This window comes from Maylandia zebra, linkage group LG10 (genome assembly GCF_041146795.1).
Source record: "Maylandia zebra isolate NMK-2024a linkage group LG10, Mzebra_GT3a, whole genome shotgun sequence".
NCBI lineage: Eukaryota > Metazoa > Chordata > Actinopteri > Cichliformes > Cichlidae > Maylandia > Maylandia zebra.
The window spans coordinates 34,234,531-34,254,530 of NC_135176.1; the positions used below are offsets into that span (position 1 = coordinate 34,234,531).

At 48.1% G+C, this 20,000-nt stretch overlaps 3 protein-coding genes across 9 annotated transcripts in view; 2 read left to right on the forward strand and 1 right to left on the reverse strand.

Annotated features, from left to right (window-relative positions):
* Positions 1 to 6,035, reverse strand: part of LOC106675876 (uncharacterized) — a 7,075-nt gene extending 1,040 nt beyond the window's left edge. Inside the window, exons 1-5 of the mRNA XM_076889513.1 lie at positions 5,148 to 6,035; positions 3,037 to 3,421; positions 2,850 to 2,945; positions 2,568 to 2,775; positions 1 to 1,091 (exon numbers count right to left, since the gene is read on the reverse strand). The exon at positions 1 to 1,091 is cut by the window's left edge and continues 1,040 nt beyond it. Of these exons, the coding sequence (XP_076745628.1) occupies positions 1 to 1,091; positions 2,568 to 2,775; positions 2,850 to 2,945; positions 3,037 to 3,411 (1,770 nt within the window). The 5' untranslated portion in view covers positions 3,412 to 3,421; positions 5,148 to 6,035. The remainder of the gene's footprint in view (positions 1,092 to 2,567; positions 2,776 to 2,849; positions 2,946 to 3,036; positions 3,422 to 5,147) is intronic.
* An 80-nt stretch (positions 6,036 to 6,115) lies between these two features.
* Positions 6,116 to 17,456, forward strand: mat2b (methionine adenosyltransferase 2 non-catalytic beta subunit methionine). 5 transcript variants are annotated; one of them, XM_076889515.1, is made up of 8 exons: positions 6,119 to 6,249; positions 7,326 to 7,515; positions 8,003 to 8,197; positions 13,239 to 13,353; positions 13,540 to 13,692; positions 13,771 to 13,967; positions 14,044 to 14,157; positions 15,975 to 17,456. In XM_076889515.1, exons 2-8 carry the CDS (start codon positions 7,381 to 7,383, stop codon positions 16,146 to 16,148), a joined length of 1,083 nt encoding a protein of 360 aa, XP_076745630.1. In that variant the 5' UTR covers positions 6,119 to 6,249; positions 7,326 to 7,380; the 3' UTR covers positions 16,149 to 17,456. The 5 variants fall into 5 exon arrangements, with proteins under 5 accessions (XP_024657508.1, XP_076745630.1, XP_024657507.1 ...); XM_076889514.1 differs by lacking the exon at positions 6,119 to 6,249 and adding an exon at positions 6,479 to 6,610; XM_024801740.2 differs by lacking the exon at positions 7,326 to 7,515 and having other exon boundaries at positions 6,116 to 6,249.
* A 54-nt stretch (positions 17,457 to 17,510) lies between these two features.
* Positions 17,511 to 20,000, forward strand: part of LOC101483102 (arf-GAP with Rho-GAP domain, ANK repeat and PH domain-containing protein 1) — a 28,735-nt gene continuing 26,245 nt past the window's right edge. For 2 of the 3 annotated variants that reach the window (XM_076889511.1, XM_076889512.1), the window contains exon 1: positions 17,511 to 17,610. In XM_076889511.1, coding sequence (XP_076745626.1) covers positions 17,560 to 17,610 — 51 coding nt within the window. In that variant the 5' untranslated portion in view covers positions 17,511 to 17,559. Of the gene's footprint in view, positions 17,611 to 17,635; positions 19,812 to 20,000 lie in introns of those variants that run through there. The other variant, XM_024803869.2, reaches the window with a different exon arrangement.

Below are 20,000 nucleotides of genomic sequence, written 5' to 3' on the forward strand. Positions count from 1 at the left end.
CTGCAGGGACGTGTCAGCATAGAAGAACTGCCCACTTTTAGGGTCTAACATCAGTTGACAGGGGGCGGGAACTCTGAAGAAGGGTCCAGGTGCTGCAGCAGAGCCCAACACATCGACAAGGAAGTCCCCAGATACCTGTGCAGGTAAGAGACTGGGAACGCTGCACAGAATCGGCTGTGGATGCAGGCGCTGCTGCTGAAGCTCTTGTTGGTTCTGGCTCGGAAGCGTTGCTGTCCCGCTCTGACCCTCTCGCTCTCGTTGTGTTTTGGTCGGGTCCACTTGTTCAGAAAAGTTTCCAGTTTGCCGGTTCGGGAACTCCTCGGACCTAAAGGGCAGGTGGATGCTTGCACCAGGTGTGGACTGCTGGGTCTGGATGTAGCTCAAAGGGGTGTGGACATAGCCAGCCTTCCCCAGGTGAGGGTGCAGGCTGCTGGGGAAGGGGATCTGCAGGAGGTGCTGGGAGGAGCCAGGGGCAGACGGAGAGGACACACCCAGGATGGAGCTCTGTTCCTGAGCACTGAGCAGTGGCCAGGTGCCCTGGTGGGAAGGTGGAGTCACAGCTCTCACTGATGGGTTGGGCTTCAAAGTGGGTGGGTCTAAGTGGTCTAAACCTTTGCTGATAATTGGCTCACTTCCTCGTCTCTGCTGTGCCATCGGCTGTCTGGATGATTTACTTTGCTTCTTGTCTTGTGATTGGCTGAAAGACACAGCAACCTTGGAGAAGTGACCTTTGACCCCCACAGCCTGCTGGTAAGTGGGCATAGGGCTATCCTCTTGGCCAACTGCTTTGCAGCTTGTTGACTTGTTGTCCTGTGACGCGGCTGATGTGGTGAATGAGTGGCCGTATGAGTGTTTAACTAAACTCCTCACGTCTCTCACCACGTGAACCGGAGCTCTGACCCCGCCTCCTCCTGTCTGATGACCCAGAGGCAGGACAGGTGATACCTCCGCGTTCTTCTTCAGGTTTTTCTGTTCCACCTGCATCTTTTTCGACAGCACGTTCTTAATGAGGCAGGATGCCATCTTTGTTTTGGTTTCATCCAGAGAGAACGACTTCTGAAGACGCTGAGAGTTTCCTCCAATCAGGAGCCCTGAAACCATCAGAAACTTCATCAAACTCAGATTCTTCGTCTTTCATCATCAATAGAACAAAAACAAAGACGTGTATTAATAATAATAATACTCAGTAGTAGAGTTGCACCTCTTCGACAGACATGTTGAGGCAGCATTTGAAGCTTTGGTTTTCATGGCTTGCGGCGCACATTAACTGTTTTCTTCATGCAACCAATAGAAATGCAGAACGTCAGGGAGCGGGCATGTATACTCATGAAGACCCCGACAATGATGCAGTACAGGCAGAACACAAACTTTGAGCTGCATCCTCAGTGAAGCACGTGTCGCGTCTATTGTGAATCAGGGATCTCAATCATGCAAAAATCCTTGTAAATCATATCCTACCATCATTTAACTCAAGGCCATGACTTCATGTCTGTACTTGAAAACGAGACTGTAGTCTCAATGAGACTTTTACCTGCATAAATAAAGGACTGATGCGAAAGGAAAGCTCTCGTTAGACACAGTCAGACACTCTGGAAACACCACATTTAGTTGTAGTGTGGAAGTCGTGAAGTCTGACGGGCTGTGATCCAATATCATGCTGTGCTACCCGGTGATTGAAGTTTTATCCACTGAAAATCAGAATATTAAATTATTTTCTTAGAGGTTTTCTTCTGAGGTTAGGGTTAGGTTGGAGGACCAACGGGTTCGAGCTAAGTTCTAGTTTCTGAGATTTTCTGCAGTTTGCAGGGAACTATGTAGCAGTGTGTGAGACTGTTATTTGACACTCAGGCCTCTCTGCTATGGCAACCCACGGCACAGCAATCACACCAGCGTGGTATCAGCTTGAGTCTATTCAGATGTGTGTAATCAGTGCACAGCTCAGCAAAGAAAGCGCCCCCCTGCCCCCCCTCGTATTTCATGTGCGAACTACAACCCCAGTTCCAAAAAAGTTGGGATGGAGCAACAAAGGCTGGAAGAGTAAGGCGTACTAAACAGAGACAGTCAGAGATTTCAGAGCTTATCAGGTCAGACATGGTCGGGTACAAAGACATCTCCACTCTGCTGGAGTCTACACAGCTGAGTGTTTATTTTTTGTTCTTTTGTGTATAAAATGTGTGTTAATGAGATTTGTAAGTTGTTGCATTTCACACAGTGTCCCAACATTTCAGCATCGGGGCTGTTTTTGCTTTCTGCGTTCGCCAACCGAAGCCAGCATGCCGTTAGCTAATGACACAAATCAGCTGAGTGGGAGTGTTTACTTCCTGTCACTTCCTGATTAAATACATGCATCCCTCTGTTCAGGGATCTGATTGGTGGATACAAACTAGTTTCTCTTCATCATGGAAAGGATCCTGTGATCATCCCTCTCTGCTTTTGTCCAAACTGATAACCTGAACCAGTGAATATGATCAATAACAGTTTATTTTTTCAGTGCTCCCCAGGGTGGCGGGTGGGCGGTCCTTACTGACAGAAACAGGGAGCTTGTTGACAGGTAGACGTGCTGTTACCTTGGCCAGCCCCTGCAATCAGGCCCTTGTAGACCCCGTAGCTCTCAGCATCACTGCTAGTATTTGAGGTGGCGTGAAAGGAGGTGGGCATACTGTGTTGCCGTAGTAACAGTTCAGGCCGTGATCGAGTAGTGGGACACAGCAGCTCATTAGCTGACGTATTATTGTTAATTCCTCTGCCCTCAGCAGGAACATCCTTCAGTATCACCTGGACAGGTAGACCAACAGGTGAGCAAACAGTTAAACTGGCAGAAGACATACCTGTAGTTTATCAGTGTTTACCTGTTCAGCGCCATCCTCGCCGTCCTTCTTCTTCTTCTTCAGGTGAATCTGCCGTTTAGGCACCATCTTTAGCCCCTCCGCATCCTGACCTTTCACCTGGACGACAGGAAACAAACGCTGCTGGTAAAGATGAAACTAGGCCCCACACGTACGTTCATCTAACCAGCTGATGATGATGATCGCTCACCTGTGTCTCTATGGTGATGTCAACACACTCAAAGCCACTCTCTGGATCAGACGTTTCATCGTCTGATTGGATGAGGACAGAGGGAGAGAAGTGGAGTGAGAGATCTTCCTCCGACCAGTCGCTGACACTCCCTTCGTCTTCCTCTTCCTCATCTACCTCGGAGCGATGGGTGGAGCAGAAGTCCAGGTAATCTGGCTCGCTCTCACCTGTGCAGGTGAACTCAGAGCTCTTGTCTGCAGGAACTGGAGAACAGCGTGGAAGGATTTGTGCCTCAGCAGTTTGATGAGGCAGCACGTCGACTTCAGGGCAGCGGTGAGCGCTGAGGAAGATGCCCCGCCCTCTTTCTCTTTTTGCTGTGTCCTCGTGGCCGCTCATGATTGTGTCTCTGGAGGACGCACAAACAAACATGGAGACATTAATGAAGCAGTTTGAATGAAATGATGATTTCCCACTGAGTCCACGGTGCTCCATGATTTAATCCCACTCAGTTCTACTGATCCACGATCGCCATCCAGGGAAAACCCTCAATCTTAAATCCATGAAGCGGACCCGGCTGCTCGGGTCATTATTAAACTAAAGCCGTCCTGCCCTGTGATAGTTCCTCCAGAGCTGGGCTTCAGAGGTGATTCAGACAATCAGGCAGACGTACAGAGGCCGGCCGAACACGTGATACCTGCCGTCTGAGGAAGGCTGGGACAGGTACGCAGTGCTTCCCTTTATCAGCTCGCTGTCACACTGCGGCGATTCGATTAACAACAACAACAACAATCTTTATTTATAGAGCACATTTAAAAGCCTTGGGCATACCAAAGTGCTTTACATAAAACAATAAAAAATAAAACAGTTCACACATTAATATCAAATACATAAAGGTAACGGATTATGTTCACAGATAAAAGCCACCAATAAGAGTAAACTGCAGCACATAGGTTATAGCAAGATAAGACTGTACCACCATGATAAAAGACACCAATAATGGAAAGATAGCAGAGAATTTAATACAATAGGTCAATAGGTCACTGCAAGCAAGCCAGCATTTAACTGGTAGAAAAGGCAAGTTTAAAAAGATATGTTTTTAGCCGTGATCTAAAAGAATGAATAGAATCAGACGCTCGGATGCCAATCGGGAGATTGTTCCACAGCTCCGGTGCAACTAGAGCAAACGATCGATCACCTCTAGATTTCAGTCGAGATCTGGGCTGAACCAGCAGTAACTGTGAGGATGACCTTAAAGCCCTAGCAGGAGCATATGGGTTTAAAAGTTCCTTAAGATAGCTTGGTGCAGTGTTATTGGTAATTTTAAAAGTAAACAACAAAATTTTAAATTGAATACGATATTTGACAGGCAACCAGTGCAGATCAGCAAGGACAGGAGTAATGTGGGCAAACTTCTTGGTTTTAGTTAGAATGCGTGCTGCAGCATTCTGAACTGTCTGTAATCTATGTAAAAGGGAAGAGTGGAGACCACAATAAAGTGAATTACAGTAATCTAGCCTTGACGTTACAAAGGCGTGGATGAGCTTTTCTAGGTCTTTATACGGGATATAGCGCCTGGCCTTAGAAATAAGGCGAAGCTGGTAAAAACTGGATCTGACAACAGCAGACACTTGTTTATCAAGTTTAAATGAGCTGTCAAATAAGACACCCAGATTCCTAACAGTGTCAGCGAAAGAACTAGTGAGAAAACCGAAGGCATCCCGAAGTTTGGCACGAAGGGCATTACTACCAAAAATCATAATTTCGGTTTTCTTATCATTAAGGATAAGAGTATGACGTATGAAGTATAACGTAAAGAGGGATCAAGAACCTTACTGAAACTGGCAGATCTGAGTAATAACTGCAGGTAAAATGGAAACGTGGCTTTAAAATGTAACCTGTGATGCTGTATGCTGATCATCATTTATCTGATTTGCAGAGAGAAGCAGAGTGAAGCTCTGCACTGATGATGCGCGCGTTTACCTGAATGATGAAGCTGAAACATCAATGATTTAAATTTTACAGCTGAAAACTGTTTTACACTTACAGCTGGAACAAGTGCCAAATATTTAGAGGAAGAAATCAGGTTCAGTCATGAATAATAACCCAATAAGTGAGTGTTAGCATGTCCTTACCTGAAATCAGCTTAGCATTAAACTACCGACAGCACCGGGACCAGAATCAGGATCATGTCCTGCTGTCAAACATTCAAGGTCAAACTTAGTTCGGACTTCTCCGGGAGAGCCTAGTCCTGGTTCTGGTCCTGGTCCTGGCTCGGGTTAAAGCCGAAGGGTGTGTTCCTGGTCCAGGAGGAGTGTTCAGGCTCTCAGTTTAAATCCAATTAAATGAAATTTTCAAAGTTTTCAGACTCAGAAATGTGGCTGAGAGAAAGTTTTGGAGCAGCGGGTGAGTTTGATGTGAACACCAGCTCAGTGTGGGGCGACCCACAGCACCTGTGGGAGTGTTGCTGACAGGCTGCAGAGAGAGCGAGAGATAAACAGAGAGAGCGGGGCGGTGTCGGGCTGCAGGTTTCTATTTCAGGAGGTGAGTGACAGACGAGGCTGCAGCTCTGTGCACCGGCTCTGACCCGGGGGGTCACACAACAACCCACACAGCAGAGTGAACCTGTGCATGTGAAGACTGTTCTCCAAAGGCTTTTGTGCAGTTCATGAATCCTTTGATGGTGTGTTACACTGTGCAGACTCTGGTCTCCACTGTGATCCTACAGTTTAGAACAGGCTGATGAAAGCAGTGGCACTTCCCCTAATTAGAATTATTTTACTGAAATATGTTTATGCTAATCAGGTTAAAAGGACCTATATCCGTGCAGATTTTGATGATTAATGAGATTTTTACTCGTCGTTCTGTCAGTAGGAACGACGTGGCTGCAGGCCGGGGATCGGTCTGCCCCCGCCGGCCATGAAAGCAGTCAAACCTGAATCTGTTCACTTAGAAACAAACTGGTTTAATTAACAATTCAAGAGCTCTCGTCAGAGCCTGACCCCGAGTCTGATTTCGGTCACACTCCGCACCGCGTGGCGGTGGTAGAGCCACAAATCGACGTTTGTGTGAGCCGCTCACAAAGAAGAAGAAGCAGCGGAGCAGCACCGGGCTGTGACTCCGGGGAGTTTCCTGATCCTTGTGTGGGTTTCGTTGGTCCGTGGTTCGGTCCGTGCTGGTTCGGTCCGTGCTGGTCCGGTCTGTCCGATGCCCGGTTCTGGGTCCGCGTGCTCGCAGGTGAGCTCTGCCTTTGAGTCTTTCTCGCTCAGCTGTGATGCTGACGCCGTTAGAGCCGCTCCCGGGACGGTTCCGACCCGTTGGCGAGGATCAGGACTCTGACTTGGGTCACCGAAGCTAAAGAAAAGCCTGTTAGCCTGTATGCTAACCGCTAGTGGCAGCGCGACAGCTGCTTTACGGCAAACAGCTGATCAGTCCGGAAGTGACCGAGACAGAAAGTGCGCATCAGAAAATCCGCGAGGCTCCGAGTGATAGGTACCTGATCAATAACTGATCCAGTGCACATATTCAATCAGAGATGAGCTGCGCAGGCGCAGAACTAAGGATTCTGTTCAGTCCGGGGCGCGTGCAGCTTGTTCAGGTAAAGCTCACCTGTCAGCAGCTAAATGCTAACTGCTAACGGCTCCCAGAATTCAAATACTACTTAAATACTGCAGTAAAACTTTATTTATAAAATAAACATACTGATTAAAGGAACTGATCTGGGTCTGCGCGTGCAGGGGGAGGGGTCTGCTCAGGTGTGTCACTCTGGTATACTGGCAGAGGTATGTTTATACCCGACTGTAGTACTCCCTATAGTACTGTAATACTCACTGTACTACGGTATGAAGTACTAACTGCAGTACTCTCCTAACTGTAGTGCAGTCTGTAGTACTGATGTTCCCAAACGAGGTGATGTCACAAGTGCTGACCTGTGCCACACCCTGCAGTTAGAGTCCAGACACACAACCATGTTCTTACCAAAGATGTTCTCTTATTATTAAAATGTAACAAGTCCATCTCAGCTGTTTCATTTGGTAGCTCTTGCTTGGCGTGCTTGTTGCTGGTCTCGTGTTGGCCTCAGGTAACGTGGAAGTGTTACCGTGCCAACTGTATGTGCGTGATAACAGCTGTAGACAGTCACTGCTCCCCAGACCTCACGTGTACGACTGTCAGACGCAGGCCCATCTACCTCCTGTGTGTTCACCGTATGCAGGATGGCTAACCCTTACCCTTACATTCCACCGGATGCTAATGCTAATTCAGCCCTTGGACACTTGGTAGCGTGGTGTTCCTCTGCCCTCTTCTCTTTACAGCACGGCTCAGCCAACCTGAGCAGCAGCAGCAGGCAGGTGTGCTAAGGTGTCCAACATGTCCCCGATCAGAAGACTCAGAGCTGCTGAGGGTGACGACACACCGGCAGAAGAGCCAAACCTCTTCACCTGTTTTGAGGCTACACCACCAGTGGCGGCTACACCCCCCGACTGGCCACAGCAGCCTCACCCTGTCAGTAGGGCTGGGCGACATGAGGAAATCTAATATGACCATGTTTTGGAGCGACATCAGAGACGTGATCTGTATCGCCACACGTTCTAACGTTGGTCCACCTCTGTGTTTGTTCTACTTTGATACAGGAAGTCAGAAAGAATTTAAATGTTTGAACCATCAGCTGCACAGTTTCAGCTTGGGAGGGGGGTCAGTGCTGCATTTACAGAGTGTGGGAGAGAAAAACTCTCAATTGCATGCAGACAGATTATTGTTGCCATGGTAACCCATACTCTATGGTTACGATAAAGCCACGTTAACCATCGTACGTGGAAAACCCGCGATACATCACCCCGCCCTAGTCTGTAGTACTGTCTGTATTACTGACTCTGGTACAACTTGTAGTATTGTGTGTAGTACTAAGTACAGTACTGTCTTTCTATAGTACTAACTATAGTCCTCTGTAATACTAACTGTAGTACTGATGTGTGTACTCTTATGTACTCAGGAGGAGTTGCTGGTGGGGGCGCCACGCGTCCTGGTTACCGGGGCAACAGGCCTCCTGGGGCGAGCGGTGTGCCGAGAGTTTCACAGCGCCGGATGGACCGTCACTGGGACGGGATACAGGAGAGCCAGGCTCCGCCTTCTGCGCTGTGACCTCACAGACGAGGACGCCGTCAGAGGACTGCTGCACGAATACAAGGTACTGCATGCTGTACTGCACACACACAAGCTGTGTATTCGTACAGAGTACTTCGACAACAGTACTCGACTCCATGTGGTTCGTTGACCTTATTAGTGACCTCACAAGAGCCTCTAGGTCAGAGTCCACCTAGGAGACTTTCCTGAGCATTAACCCCGCCCCCACAGATGGATCGAGTCACCTGTCGAATGTGACACGGTGACAGAGGGGGGTCCCTCATCACCTGTGTGTTTGACCTTCACGGTCACCATGGAAACCAGCTCCACATGCGAGCTCACCAAGTATCAGAGCTCATCACTCTGAGAGCTCACCTGGTGGAGTCGGGGAGAACAAGCACCTGGCTGCTGCTGCTGGGGGGACGGCGAGGTGGGGCCACACCCCTTCTCAGGTGCTTGGGCAAACAGATACAGGAGTGGATCCATCCATGTTGTTCTGCTGGGCCGGGTCGCGGGGGCAGCAGCCTCAGCAGAGAAGCCCACACCTCCGTCCCCTCCACCACCTCCTCCGGCGTGTCCTGGGTCTGCCCCGGGCCTCCTCTGAGTGGGACATGTAGGAACTCCTCACCCTGTCTCTAAGGGTGCGTTCACACCGAACGCGATAGACGCGACCGGAGCTTCAGGTTTACGTGTAAAGAGGAGCGCGATGAAGCGCGACTGGGGGTCCCGCGAAACTTCAGAAGCAGATTTGCGTCACGAAAGCGCTTTTCTGCCTGATTTGCGCAACCAAGTAGTGCGACTGATGCGTTGGAAGCGCGAGGTAAAATGTGCGCTGCAGTTTGTGTGTTGCATGTTGTGCATTCGCGCTAATCGTGTCTCCCACTCGAGTTGGAAAAATCTGAACTCCAGCGTCAAGTCGCTGTAGTGACTGATGTGTAAAGCGTCCTTTTCGCCACTGCTCTGCTCTCTTCAAACGCTCGACAGCTGCCGTCTTGCAAACATACCGTCTGGCACTACTTCCTCCCACATTTCCGCTTCACACGCGTCAAAATTGAATATTTTAAAGCGCGACCAGTTTGCTTTGGACGTGCTTCGAGGTGCGAATGTGCATGCGACCAGCTAGGGGCGTGTGGTGCTTTTTGGTCACGCCTATCCTTCTGAAGGATGATGGTGTTTCTGGTATAGCACAACTTTATCCTTCCGGCAGCTCCCGGGGAGCCCTATGGGACATTCATATAGAGATCCTCCAGCTTAAAACTGCATCACCCTCCCAGGACCTGAAGCTCGGTAAAGCACCCCACCGACATTGAAACCATCTGTTCTCTGATTGGTCACAAATGTAACAATCCAGTCAGCTGAAAGAAAAAAAACTGGGTCAGAAGTCGTACTGGTCAGTTGCAACGCACACAGCCAGGAAGCTGAGCGCAGTTTCACCGTAGTTTTGTGCTTTGTATCTGTTAGAAGACCTTAACAAAAACTATTTGTAACCTCTGTAAATGTTTTTAAAAACACACAGATTCTCATCTGTAGATGCACAAGCGTAACATTTTCAGATATTTTGGTTTACAAGATACAATCTCAGTTCACAGCGACTCATTTGATTTACAGAATATGTCTGAGCCCAGTTTGAGCCCATAAGGAAGCTCATTTCTGCCGCTTGTATCTGCAATCGCGTTCTTTCGGTCCCCGCCCACGCCTCGTCACCATAGCTGAGGGTAGGGACGTAGATTGAGCGGTTTCACACTCTCTCTTAACCACGACGGTCCGGGACAGTGCTCGCATCACTGCAGCGGCAATCCGTCTGGCGATCTCCCCTCGCTTGTGATCAACGCCTCAACATACTTAAACCCCTCCACCTAGTAGCTCGTCCCTGACCCAGAGTGGGCGCTCAGAGTGGGCGCTCAGAGTGGGCGCTCAGAGTGGGTCCGTGGCCTCAGACTTGGAGGTGCTGACTCTCGTTCACACTGTGCTGTGAAACTGTGAGTTGGAGCCAGCAGAACCACATCGACTGTGAGAAGCAGAGACTTTAGTCCTGACACCGGCAGCTACACCCAGAAATCTGTCCATAAAATTATGCAGAGAATTGGTGACGGAGGACAGTGACGTGTCCTAGGGCTGTTCGATATAACGATATATATCGGATGACGATATAAAAACGTCTATTGTTTCCTATCACGCTATCGTTTGTTTCGTGGTGTCGCAAAATAAACTGTTTACAGCAATATTTTTCATGGTTCTGATGTCACTGTAGCGGCTGTATTCGTTTAAGTTCTCTCTTTCTCTAATATTTTATATAACCACACTACAGATGGACAAGTGCCTGTTTTTATGCGTTGTCGTTAGCAACAACGACAGTAACAGCATCGCGTGTCCGCTTGTTTATGTTCCACATAAACCTTTCACAATAAAGCTCAAGATCCTGTTGAGACTTTTCAAAATAAACTGAATCACGTGAAAGATGCAGATTATTTACGGATGAGAAGTAAAAAAGACGCCAGGTGCTAAAAGATAAACCTTAGACTCAAACGTTAGAACAGGCTTTTCCCCGCAGCACGACGTGTAATAAATACTCACAAAGAAAACGGTGCCGTTACAACTGATGTCTAAAAATGTATCGTTTCATGCATCGTTAAAACACTCGACTCCAGCTACACGACGCACAGGAAACAGTGTGAAGTGGAAACACTTCACACAGGTCGAGCTGCCCGAGATTCACAGAATTTACAGAAAACTTTATATTTTTGTGATTTATATCGTTACCGGGGCGATAGATGTCTGATATCGGGAGATGAGATTCTGGTCATATCGCACAGCCCTAACGTGTCCTTTGGTGTGTGTGGAGACGTTCACACACTGAGTTTAAAACACTCTTCACCTTACACTGGATGATTATCAGCTGGTGGAATAAACTGGAAGTACTTCTGCCTTTGGCTGCAGTAGTTTTACTGCATGTTTGACAAATGACAACATTTAGCTGGACATCCTGGTGAGGTCCAAACTCTCTCTGTGTGGTAGGATATAAACGCTCAGTGTGTCGGGGAGTCCCAGGTCCAGCTGGGATAACCACTCACATGTTCCTCTGCTTCCCTGGACACTGTGTCTGTGGGATGGTAACATCCCCAACCCTCACTCTGTGCTCTCCACGGGACTCAGCTGTACATCTGCATCTAAAGGTCAAAGTTCACTCTTTAAGGATCCCAATGTGCACATGTTGGACAGAGAAGACAGAGGGGTGAAAGAAGCGTCTATCTCCACTGTGAACAACCCTCTTTGGACAGAGGGCGGGGCTTATGACACTGTCCGCCATCTGTAGTCCAGTCTGACATCCTTCCCAGACGCCTTAACGCCCACTCACATCCTGGTCATATGACCTCAGCAAGTCACATGATAGGGTGGGGCTAGGTCTCACAATGACCTACACCTTCTTCACACCTTGGCTCATGTTATGGGTCACAGGGTCAGTAGTGGGTAAATGATCGTCCCACTGGGGGACCCTCCCCCATCTTTGCCCACATCAGCGTGGGAGCGCTGCACCCGGGGACTCCAGGGGCGGGTACTCTGAGCTGAGCACAGACAACACTCAGGACCGTCTCGTACAGGCAGCGGGCCGAGCGGTTACCAGGATACTGATCGGGTTTATGGTTGGTCAGAGGCTGTGAGCGAGCAGGTGCAGCTGCTGAAGGACGGACACGACTCACCTGTGAGTCAGCTGACAGGGTTCAGGCTGTTTGTAATGGTATGTTCTGGCATCACTAGAGACGGCACGATACCACTTTCTTATGTCCGATACCGATATGAATCCGATGTGTTTTAATCAATAAAATAGTTTTTTTAATATCTTGCTGCATTTTGTATAAGTTCAAACTCAAGTTAAAAAACACTGAAGCTATTCTGTTACACCTGTGTGTAAAAAACACACACTGCACCCAAAACATGTCATAGATCAGCAAAACTGATCAATCTAATAAACTTAAACCTGCTCCATCCTCCCTATTCTGGTATTTTAAAGAGTAAGCAGCCTAACCAATAGGGCTGCAAACTCCCAGCAAAAAACCCCCAAAAAATAGGGAACCAGCCCCCACCCCCCACCTCATGATGCTTAATCGATGTAATCAACTTTAATTTGATGCAGTGTGAAAAAAATGCACAGAAATAAATTATTTTTCAAGAATAATTAAATAGATTCAACATCTTTCTTCAACAGAACTGCAGACTGCACAGATGGTTCCCAAAGGAAAAAGTAATATAGCTTACTAGGGTATATTAGACTTAACAGTTACTATATACAGTAATTGACTTCTATACATTTGACATCAGATTAAAACTTTGGGTATAAAAGTCAGATAATTATTTATTAAAAGCTCGACATTTTAAATGAGAATAAGAAAGAAAAGTATGTCTTTGTGCCCCCTTTTCCCTGTTCATGCCCTATCGGCCCCCCTGGCTAAACTTTGCTAGATCCGCCCCTGCACAGTTACCAGCGTCAGCTACGTACAAAAAGATCCTGGAGTAGAAAGTAATATTAAATACATTCTAACAACAGCTGATCAAGCTTAAACGCGCTGCTGTTGTTCAGCCGCTGGTTTCCTCTTTCTGCTGCAAAGTGGGACAAAAACAAACAAACAAACAAGACTCGCGACAGAAAAGCCGATCAGCTGATCATTGATCAGTTTCACATTGAAGCAGCAGCAGGAGAGAGAGAGAGAGGCAGTCGCTCCATATCGGTTGTTAAGCTTAACGCTGGAATGCTTTACAAACATTCAGAGATGAACTTACACACTTGCTTCACTTCTCTCTGGGATCACTTCCTCGGAGATGAAATGCCGGATTGCTAGCGAGGCTACAAATACACACAGCCGCTCTATCACGTGACCGCACTCCTCCGACGTGCTACGGTTATGAGCCGAGTTACGCCGTGTCGCAGGTTTGGTGAGGTGCTTTTTTGATGTTTAATGGATCGGATTACATTTTTTATTTCTCTCTGATATCCGATCCAGTGATTTAGGTCAGTATCGGACCGATACGTAATATCGATCGGTCCATCTCTCGTCATTACTGTAAAGCTGATGGTCACTAAATAAAGTTGTTTTGAATGTGTGTTTCAGCCTGATGTGATCGTCCACTGTGCGGCCGAGAGGCGTCCAGATGTTATGGAGAGACACACGGAAGCAGCTGTTAATCTGAACGTGCACGCCACGAGCACGCTCGCCAAGGAGGCAGGTCAGTGAGCCACCACACCATCACCAGATATTCTTTGGCCTGACACAGGTGGGGGCACGAGAAGGTTTGGGGGTGGAGCTCCTGTAGTGCGCATCAGAGCCCCGCCCCTTCACACATCACGCACCTTGATTTCAGTGCAGCTCTGTGTGAGCGCGCCTCCGTAACAGGTAACGTCTGTGTCTGCAGCCACCTGCGGGGCGCTCTTCCTCTACATCAGCACCGACTACGTGTTTGACGGCAGGAATCCTCCGTACGGTGAGGACGACAGTCCAAACCCGCTCAACGTTTATGGGCGGAGCAAACTGGAGGGGGAGAGGGAGACGCTGCGCCACTGTCCAGGTACGTCTCAGTCACCTGTCTGAGTCTTCTGTCTCTGGCCTGCCCCTCAGTCACCTGTTTGACCCGTGACCCTGCCAGGTGCGGTGGTACTGCGGGTGCCCGTTCTGTTTGGGGAGGTGGAGTCGGTGACGGAGAGCGTGGTGACGTCGTTGTACCTGAAGGTTCAGGAGGCGTCAGAGGAGAGCTGCACGCTGGATCACGTCTTGCAGAGATTCCCCACTGACGCCCGAGACGTCGCTGCCGTCTGCAGGAAGCTGTCTGAGAGAGCACGACAGGTGAGCGTCAGAGAGACAGGTGAGCATCAGGTGGACTTCGCTCTGCCCGTCTCACCGCCGTCTGCTTTTCCGTCAGGACCCGTCCATCAGAGGAATCTTTCACTTCTCTGGGAAAGAGCAGATGACTAAATATGAAATGGCGGTCGCCATCGCTCAGGCCTTCAACCTGCCGTCCGGCCACCTCATACCTGTAAGTGGTCACACACCTGAGCCGCCTCATACCTGTAAGTGGTCGCACACCTGAGCCGCCTCGTACCTGTAAGTGGTCCCACACCTGAGCCGCCTCATACCTGTAAGTGGTCCCACACCTGAGCCGCCTCGTACCTGCAAGTGGTCCCACACCTGAGCCGCCTCATACCTGTAAGTGGTCCCACACCTGAGCCGCTTCGTACCTGTAAGTGGTCCCACACCTGAGCCGCCTCGTACCTGTAAGTGGTCCCACACCTGAGCTGCCTCGTACCTGTAAGTGGTCCCACACCTGAGCCGCCTCGTACCTGTAAGTGGTCCCACACCTGAGCCGCCTCATACCTGTAAGTGGTCCCACACCTGAGCCGCCTCGTACCTGCAAGTGGTCCCACACCTGAGCCGCCTCGTACCTGACACAGCTCAGGCTGTAAAGCAGTGACGTGTTTTTCTGTCGCTCAGTATGTTTTAGCCCAACCACAGCTCTGCAGCTTGTCACCAGAGTTTAATGTTCTCGAGGTCGTAGCAGTGCAACAACCAGCTGACCACGAACAGCAGCCAGGGCTCTGATTGGTCATCTGCCTTAAATGGAGATGAAGTAAAGCCAGTTTATGTCTGTGAAGGTTCTCAGTCATCCAGGTCATCGTAGTCAAAGGAGCTTGCAAAGAAAAGCGTCTGGACTTCTTTAAGTTACTTGAAGACGTTTCACCTCTCATCCGAGAAGCTTCTTCAGTTCTAAGGTCAAATGGTGGGGAGTCCCAGATATAAACCTAGTGGGAGTTTCCCCCCACAGAGGGACAAAAGGACCCCCTGATGATCCTCTAATCGCCTGAGCCAAGGTGGGAAACTGGGTGTGGGTCCCAATCAGCCAGAGTTTCGGGTGTGTTCATTGTGAAACCTGGCCCCACCTTATCATGTGATTTCCTGAGGTCAGATGGCCCAGGATGTGAGTGGGCGTTAAGGTTAAACTGGTTAAAGCCAGTTTAACCCGCCTGCCTGCGCAAGGATGTAAAGTTATGACCTGAGGGCCTGCACACCTGAGGTGTCGATCTGTTATCTGGGTTCACCCCGACATGATGCCGATTGGCCGATTATCAATCAGCTTGGCACAGATAACGATCCCTGTGAGTGTCACCTGCTGAGTGTTTGCAGCAGAGCGACATCAGCACGTGAACACATCATGGTTCAGTCTGAGCTGCTGGAGCAGCAGCTGCGCTTCCTTCACGGTTTCCAGGACATCGTCCTGAAAGTGGCCAATCAGAGAAAAGTTTACTCTCTGACCTCCTGACCATTTCAGTTTATTCTCTCAGCTGTTTGTAAAGATCACATTTACAGACAGGATTCAGACATCGGCTCGGTCCACGAATCTGATCTGAGGTCAGCAGGTACAGCGCAGGTGTTCCACTGATGCTTATAGAGCAATAAAGCTGATAAAGTTTTATTGATATTATTATGGTTATTATTATTATTGTCATTACTGCTCATCGGGGAAACACAGACCCCGCCCCTTTCCCCACAGAGCTCTGAGGGGCTTCAGGAATGGCGATGCTGTTTTCTGAGGATCTGATTGGTCTATAGGTGTTGATGTCATACCTGATAATCTCTAATCTTCAGAGCAGGTTTGGCTCATAGCATAGGTTACCATGGCGATTTACCCCAGTAAGAGTGATCCACCTTTGTAGTCCAGAAAGCCAGAGTTAACCTGAGGTTAGCTGCTTCGTGGTGCGTGGCTCGTTTTGAATCTTTTCATAATCAGCAGGACTTTGCACTCATTATAAACAAACTGTATCACCTGTGGTCCCGACCCTGTCTGTGTTCTTGCAGCTGACCGAGCAGCCGGCGGCGTCGGCTCTTCGTCCAATCAACAGTCAGTTAAACTGTTGTCGTCTGGAGCTGCTGAACCTGAGCGTGGAACCGCGACCTTTCACCTCCGCCATTATCGACTGTCTGTGGCCGTTCACGCCCGACAAACGCTGGAGACAGACAGTCTTCCACTGAGACGACTGGATTAGCAGCGAGCCGGATGTACAGATTATTTAGTCTTTGTGCCCCAAGTCCTGTCTGCAAGCTCTGCACTGCTGATAGTATTAACAGGTCATAGTCCTGCACCAGATTATACTCGGACGTTACCAGATTACAGTCAGAATAATGTTCTGGGTTGAGTGTTGTTAATCCCTAATTGTTCATGTCTTGTGTCAGTGTTTGCATAGATTCACTTTATATCAGTGTGAACAAGCTGAGTGTGCTCTGTAAGATTCACACTACACTTCAGTGTGTTCTGACAACAAAATGTTACATATTATATCACCACCTCCAATCTTCACTCTAATCTGGAATTTATTGGGTTAGTCCAGACGCTGTTAGTTTAACCTGGACTCTGTTAGTTTAACCTGGACTCCTTTAGTTTAATCTGGTCTCTGTTAGTTTAATATGGACTCCTTTAGTTTAATCTGGTCTCTGTTAGTTTAATCTGGACTCCTTTAGTTTAACCTGGTCTCTGTTAGTTTAACCTGGACTCCTTTAGTTTAATCTGGTCTCTGTTAGTTTAATCTGGACTCTGTTAGTTTAATCTGGTCTCTGTTAGTTTAATCTGGACTCCTTTAGTTTAATCTGGACTCTGTTAGTTTAACCTGGACTCCTTTAGTTTAACCTGGTCTCTGTTAGTTTAACCTGGACTCTGTTAGTTTAATCTGGACTCTGTTAGTTTAATCTGGTCTCTGTTAGTTTAATCTGGACTCTGTTAGTTTAATCTGGTCTCTGTTAGTTTAACCTGGACTCCTTTAGTTTAATCTGGTCTCTGTTAGTTTAACCTGGACTCCTTTAGTTTAATCTGGACTCCTTTAGTTTAATCTGGACTCTGTTAGTTTAACCTGGACTCCTTTAGTTTAACCTGGTCTCTGTTAGTTTAACCTGGACTCCTTTAGTTTAATCTGGACTCTGTTAGTTTAATCTGGACTCTGTTAGTTTAATCTGGACTCTGTTAGTTTAATCTGGTCTCTGTTAGTTTAATCTGGTCTCTGTTAGTTTAACCTGGACTCCTTTAGTTTAATCTGGTCTCTGTTAGTTTAACCTGGACTCCTTTAGTTTAATCTGGTCTCTGTTAGTTTAATATGGACATTGTTTTTGCTGTATGTATGGAACCTGAATAAATATCGGTGATTTTTATGTTTGAAGTTCAGGTTTAATCAGGAAGTTTGAAGTCGACCCCAGATTAAATCCGACTCGGTAAATGTCCTGCTGTGACAGGACATTGTGTGTGTTTCTGCTGTAAACGACACCTCAACATTAAATACGTGAAACTGTCAAGCCTCAGTCTTTCATTGTGAAGGTTATCCTCCTCCTCCTCTTACCTGTCAGGTCACTCACCTGTTCTTCAGCACTTGGTGAACATCTGAAACTTCCTGAGAGCATGTCTGAAAGAGGATGTTGCCATCAGGGAGCGTCGACTGTAGCATTTCAGGTACAGTAGTAAATCCACAGTGAGTATTTAAAGATGATGGGTGTGGTTTAATATATGGGGTCAAAGGTCACCGGTTACAAACAACAGTTGAATAGAATAGAACAGCCCTTTCTTGTCACTGGACACGTAGAACAAAGTTATGGTGCTCCACAGCAGCTGTGAAGGAGTAACAATTATAGATGCATCTATACAAAACAAGGCCTCAATCAGAAGTACCGGACTCTCGGGTATAATTCTGCCTCCTGTGTGAAACAAAGCAATGAATGGTAAATGGCCTGTATCTGTATAGCGCTTTACTCGTCGCTTTACACATCCAGTCATCCACACACTGGTGATGGCAGCTACATTGTAGCCACAGCCACCCTGGGGCGCACTGACAGAGGCGAGGCTGCCGGACACCGGCGCCACCGGGCCCTCTGACCAGCACCAGTAAGCAACGGGTGAAGTGTCTTGCCCAAGGACACAATGACTGTTCAAGCCAGGCTCGAACCGGCAACCTTCCGATTACAAGACGAACTCTTGAGCCACTGTGTCGCCCTGAAGTTATAACTTTGCTGCTTCTGCTGGCTGAAGTTAATAACTTAGCAGATGTTGATTTGTGTGACGATGTATGTTTGACTGTAGTGGGAAGGTTGTGTCATGAGTCGCTGTGTGGCAGGCAGGAGTTGGACCCAAAATGCAGGCACTCAGGCATGAGGTTTAAACACAAAAAAACTCAGCTTTATTTGCTGGCAGGGGAAAGTCATAAAACAGCAAACTAAACTGGGAACTCATAAACAAAACTCACAGTGAGACACAGAGCGCTCCACACAGCATGAGGGACGACGCGACACTGACTCAGAGAAACACAGGGTTTAAATACGCTGGGAAGTAACGAGGGGAATGAGACACAGAAGGAGGGCACAGCTGGGGCAAATCAGAACTGACGAGACAAGGAAGCGTAACCTGAACACACTGAGATAAGACAGAGACCTTCAAAGTAAAACAGGAAACACATAACACAGACTGAACAAAGACACAGACTCACATTCAGGCACTACAACAGAGGGAACAGAGGTGGGACCAGGGCAGACACTGACACTGACTGGACACGGGGATATAGCAGACAGGGGAGACAGCAACTAAGGATTACACAGAGACAAACCATAAGACATGACTCTAACAAAAACCCAAAGACTAGAAATTATAAATAATATAATAAACTCAAAAACCCTGGGTCAACGACACAGGTGGACGTCACGTGTGCGCTGGAAAGCAGTCTGTGTAATTTCACTGCTAATAATACCGTGTAGTTGTATTCTTTACTACACTGCAGTCATTTGTCGGCTGTTTAAGCTAACGTACATATTTGCAGTTTAATGGTTGTCGTGTTGTTTCTGATGAAATAGCTCATGCATGTTTGTTTTACCTGTTTGACCACCTGCCTATTGTTGCCTGATGCTAACAGACTGCTGTCAGTGCTCGATGGAGTTCATCTGCACGGTCACATCCACACCAGTGCTCCCAGTAGAAACCTGTACAATGGTTACAGCTGAAACTACCACACCAGCTTTATTTATAAAGGACTTTAACATAAAACCAGGGTTCACAGAGTGCTGTACATATACAAAGGCATAAACAACAAAAATTAAATACATGGTAATGCTGCAGAGCAGCCAGCAGGTGGAGCTCTCAGGAGGTCAGAGGTCAAAGACATTCCTCACACACTGAGCTGCTCAGGTTACCTCTCTGTCCTCCTTCACACACACACCTGAGGCTCAACCTGTTTAAACCCACGAAGAAGAGTCTCACACACACACACAGGTGAGCCACACCTGTGCCGGTCTGACTGGTGAGACTTCACTGTAAAACTGTCAGAGTTGGATCAGCTGACTTAAAGGAGCCTCACCTGTTCTCACCTGTGTGTGACACGGAGTCGTGCTCAGGCTGCACCGAGGCTCCAGCGGCCTGTAAATGTCGATCACATCAGGAGGCCACACGTCTGTTCATACACACCAAGTGTTCATGTAACGTGTCGCACTGAGAACGCCGCCCTAAACACGCACACACACAGGGTGGATTTAACGCTCTGTGTTTATGAGTGCAGGTGGAGCCGCAGCTCGATGACGTCACGCACACACAGCACACGCTCACAGCTCAGACAGGTAAGCAGGCACGCAGGTGACTGAGGTCCCGATCCAGAGGAGCTGACGGACGCCAAGGTAACAACTGCTCTGTGTGTGTGAGTGTCCTGTAGTCTCCATGAACAGATCAGCAGAGAGTCAAAGAAAACTGTGTGTTTCACTCTGACTTACACCGAGGTTTGTTGACGAGCTCGGCTTTGTCGTGTTTAAATGCAGACATTTTACTGTGAAACTGAAGTTCCTCTCTGCGTTCCTCCTGAGGAGGAG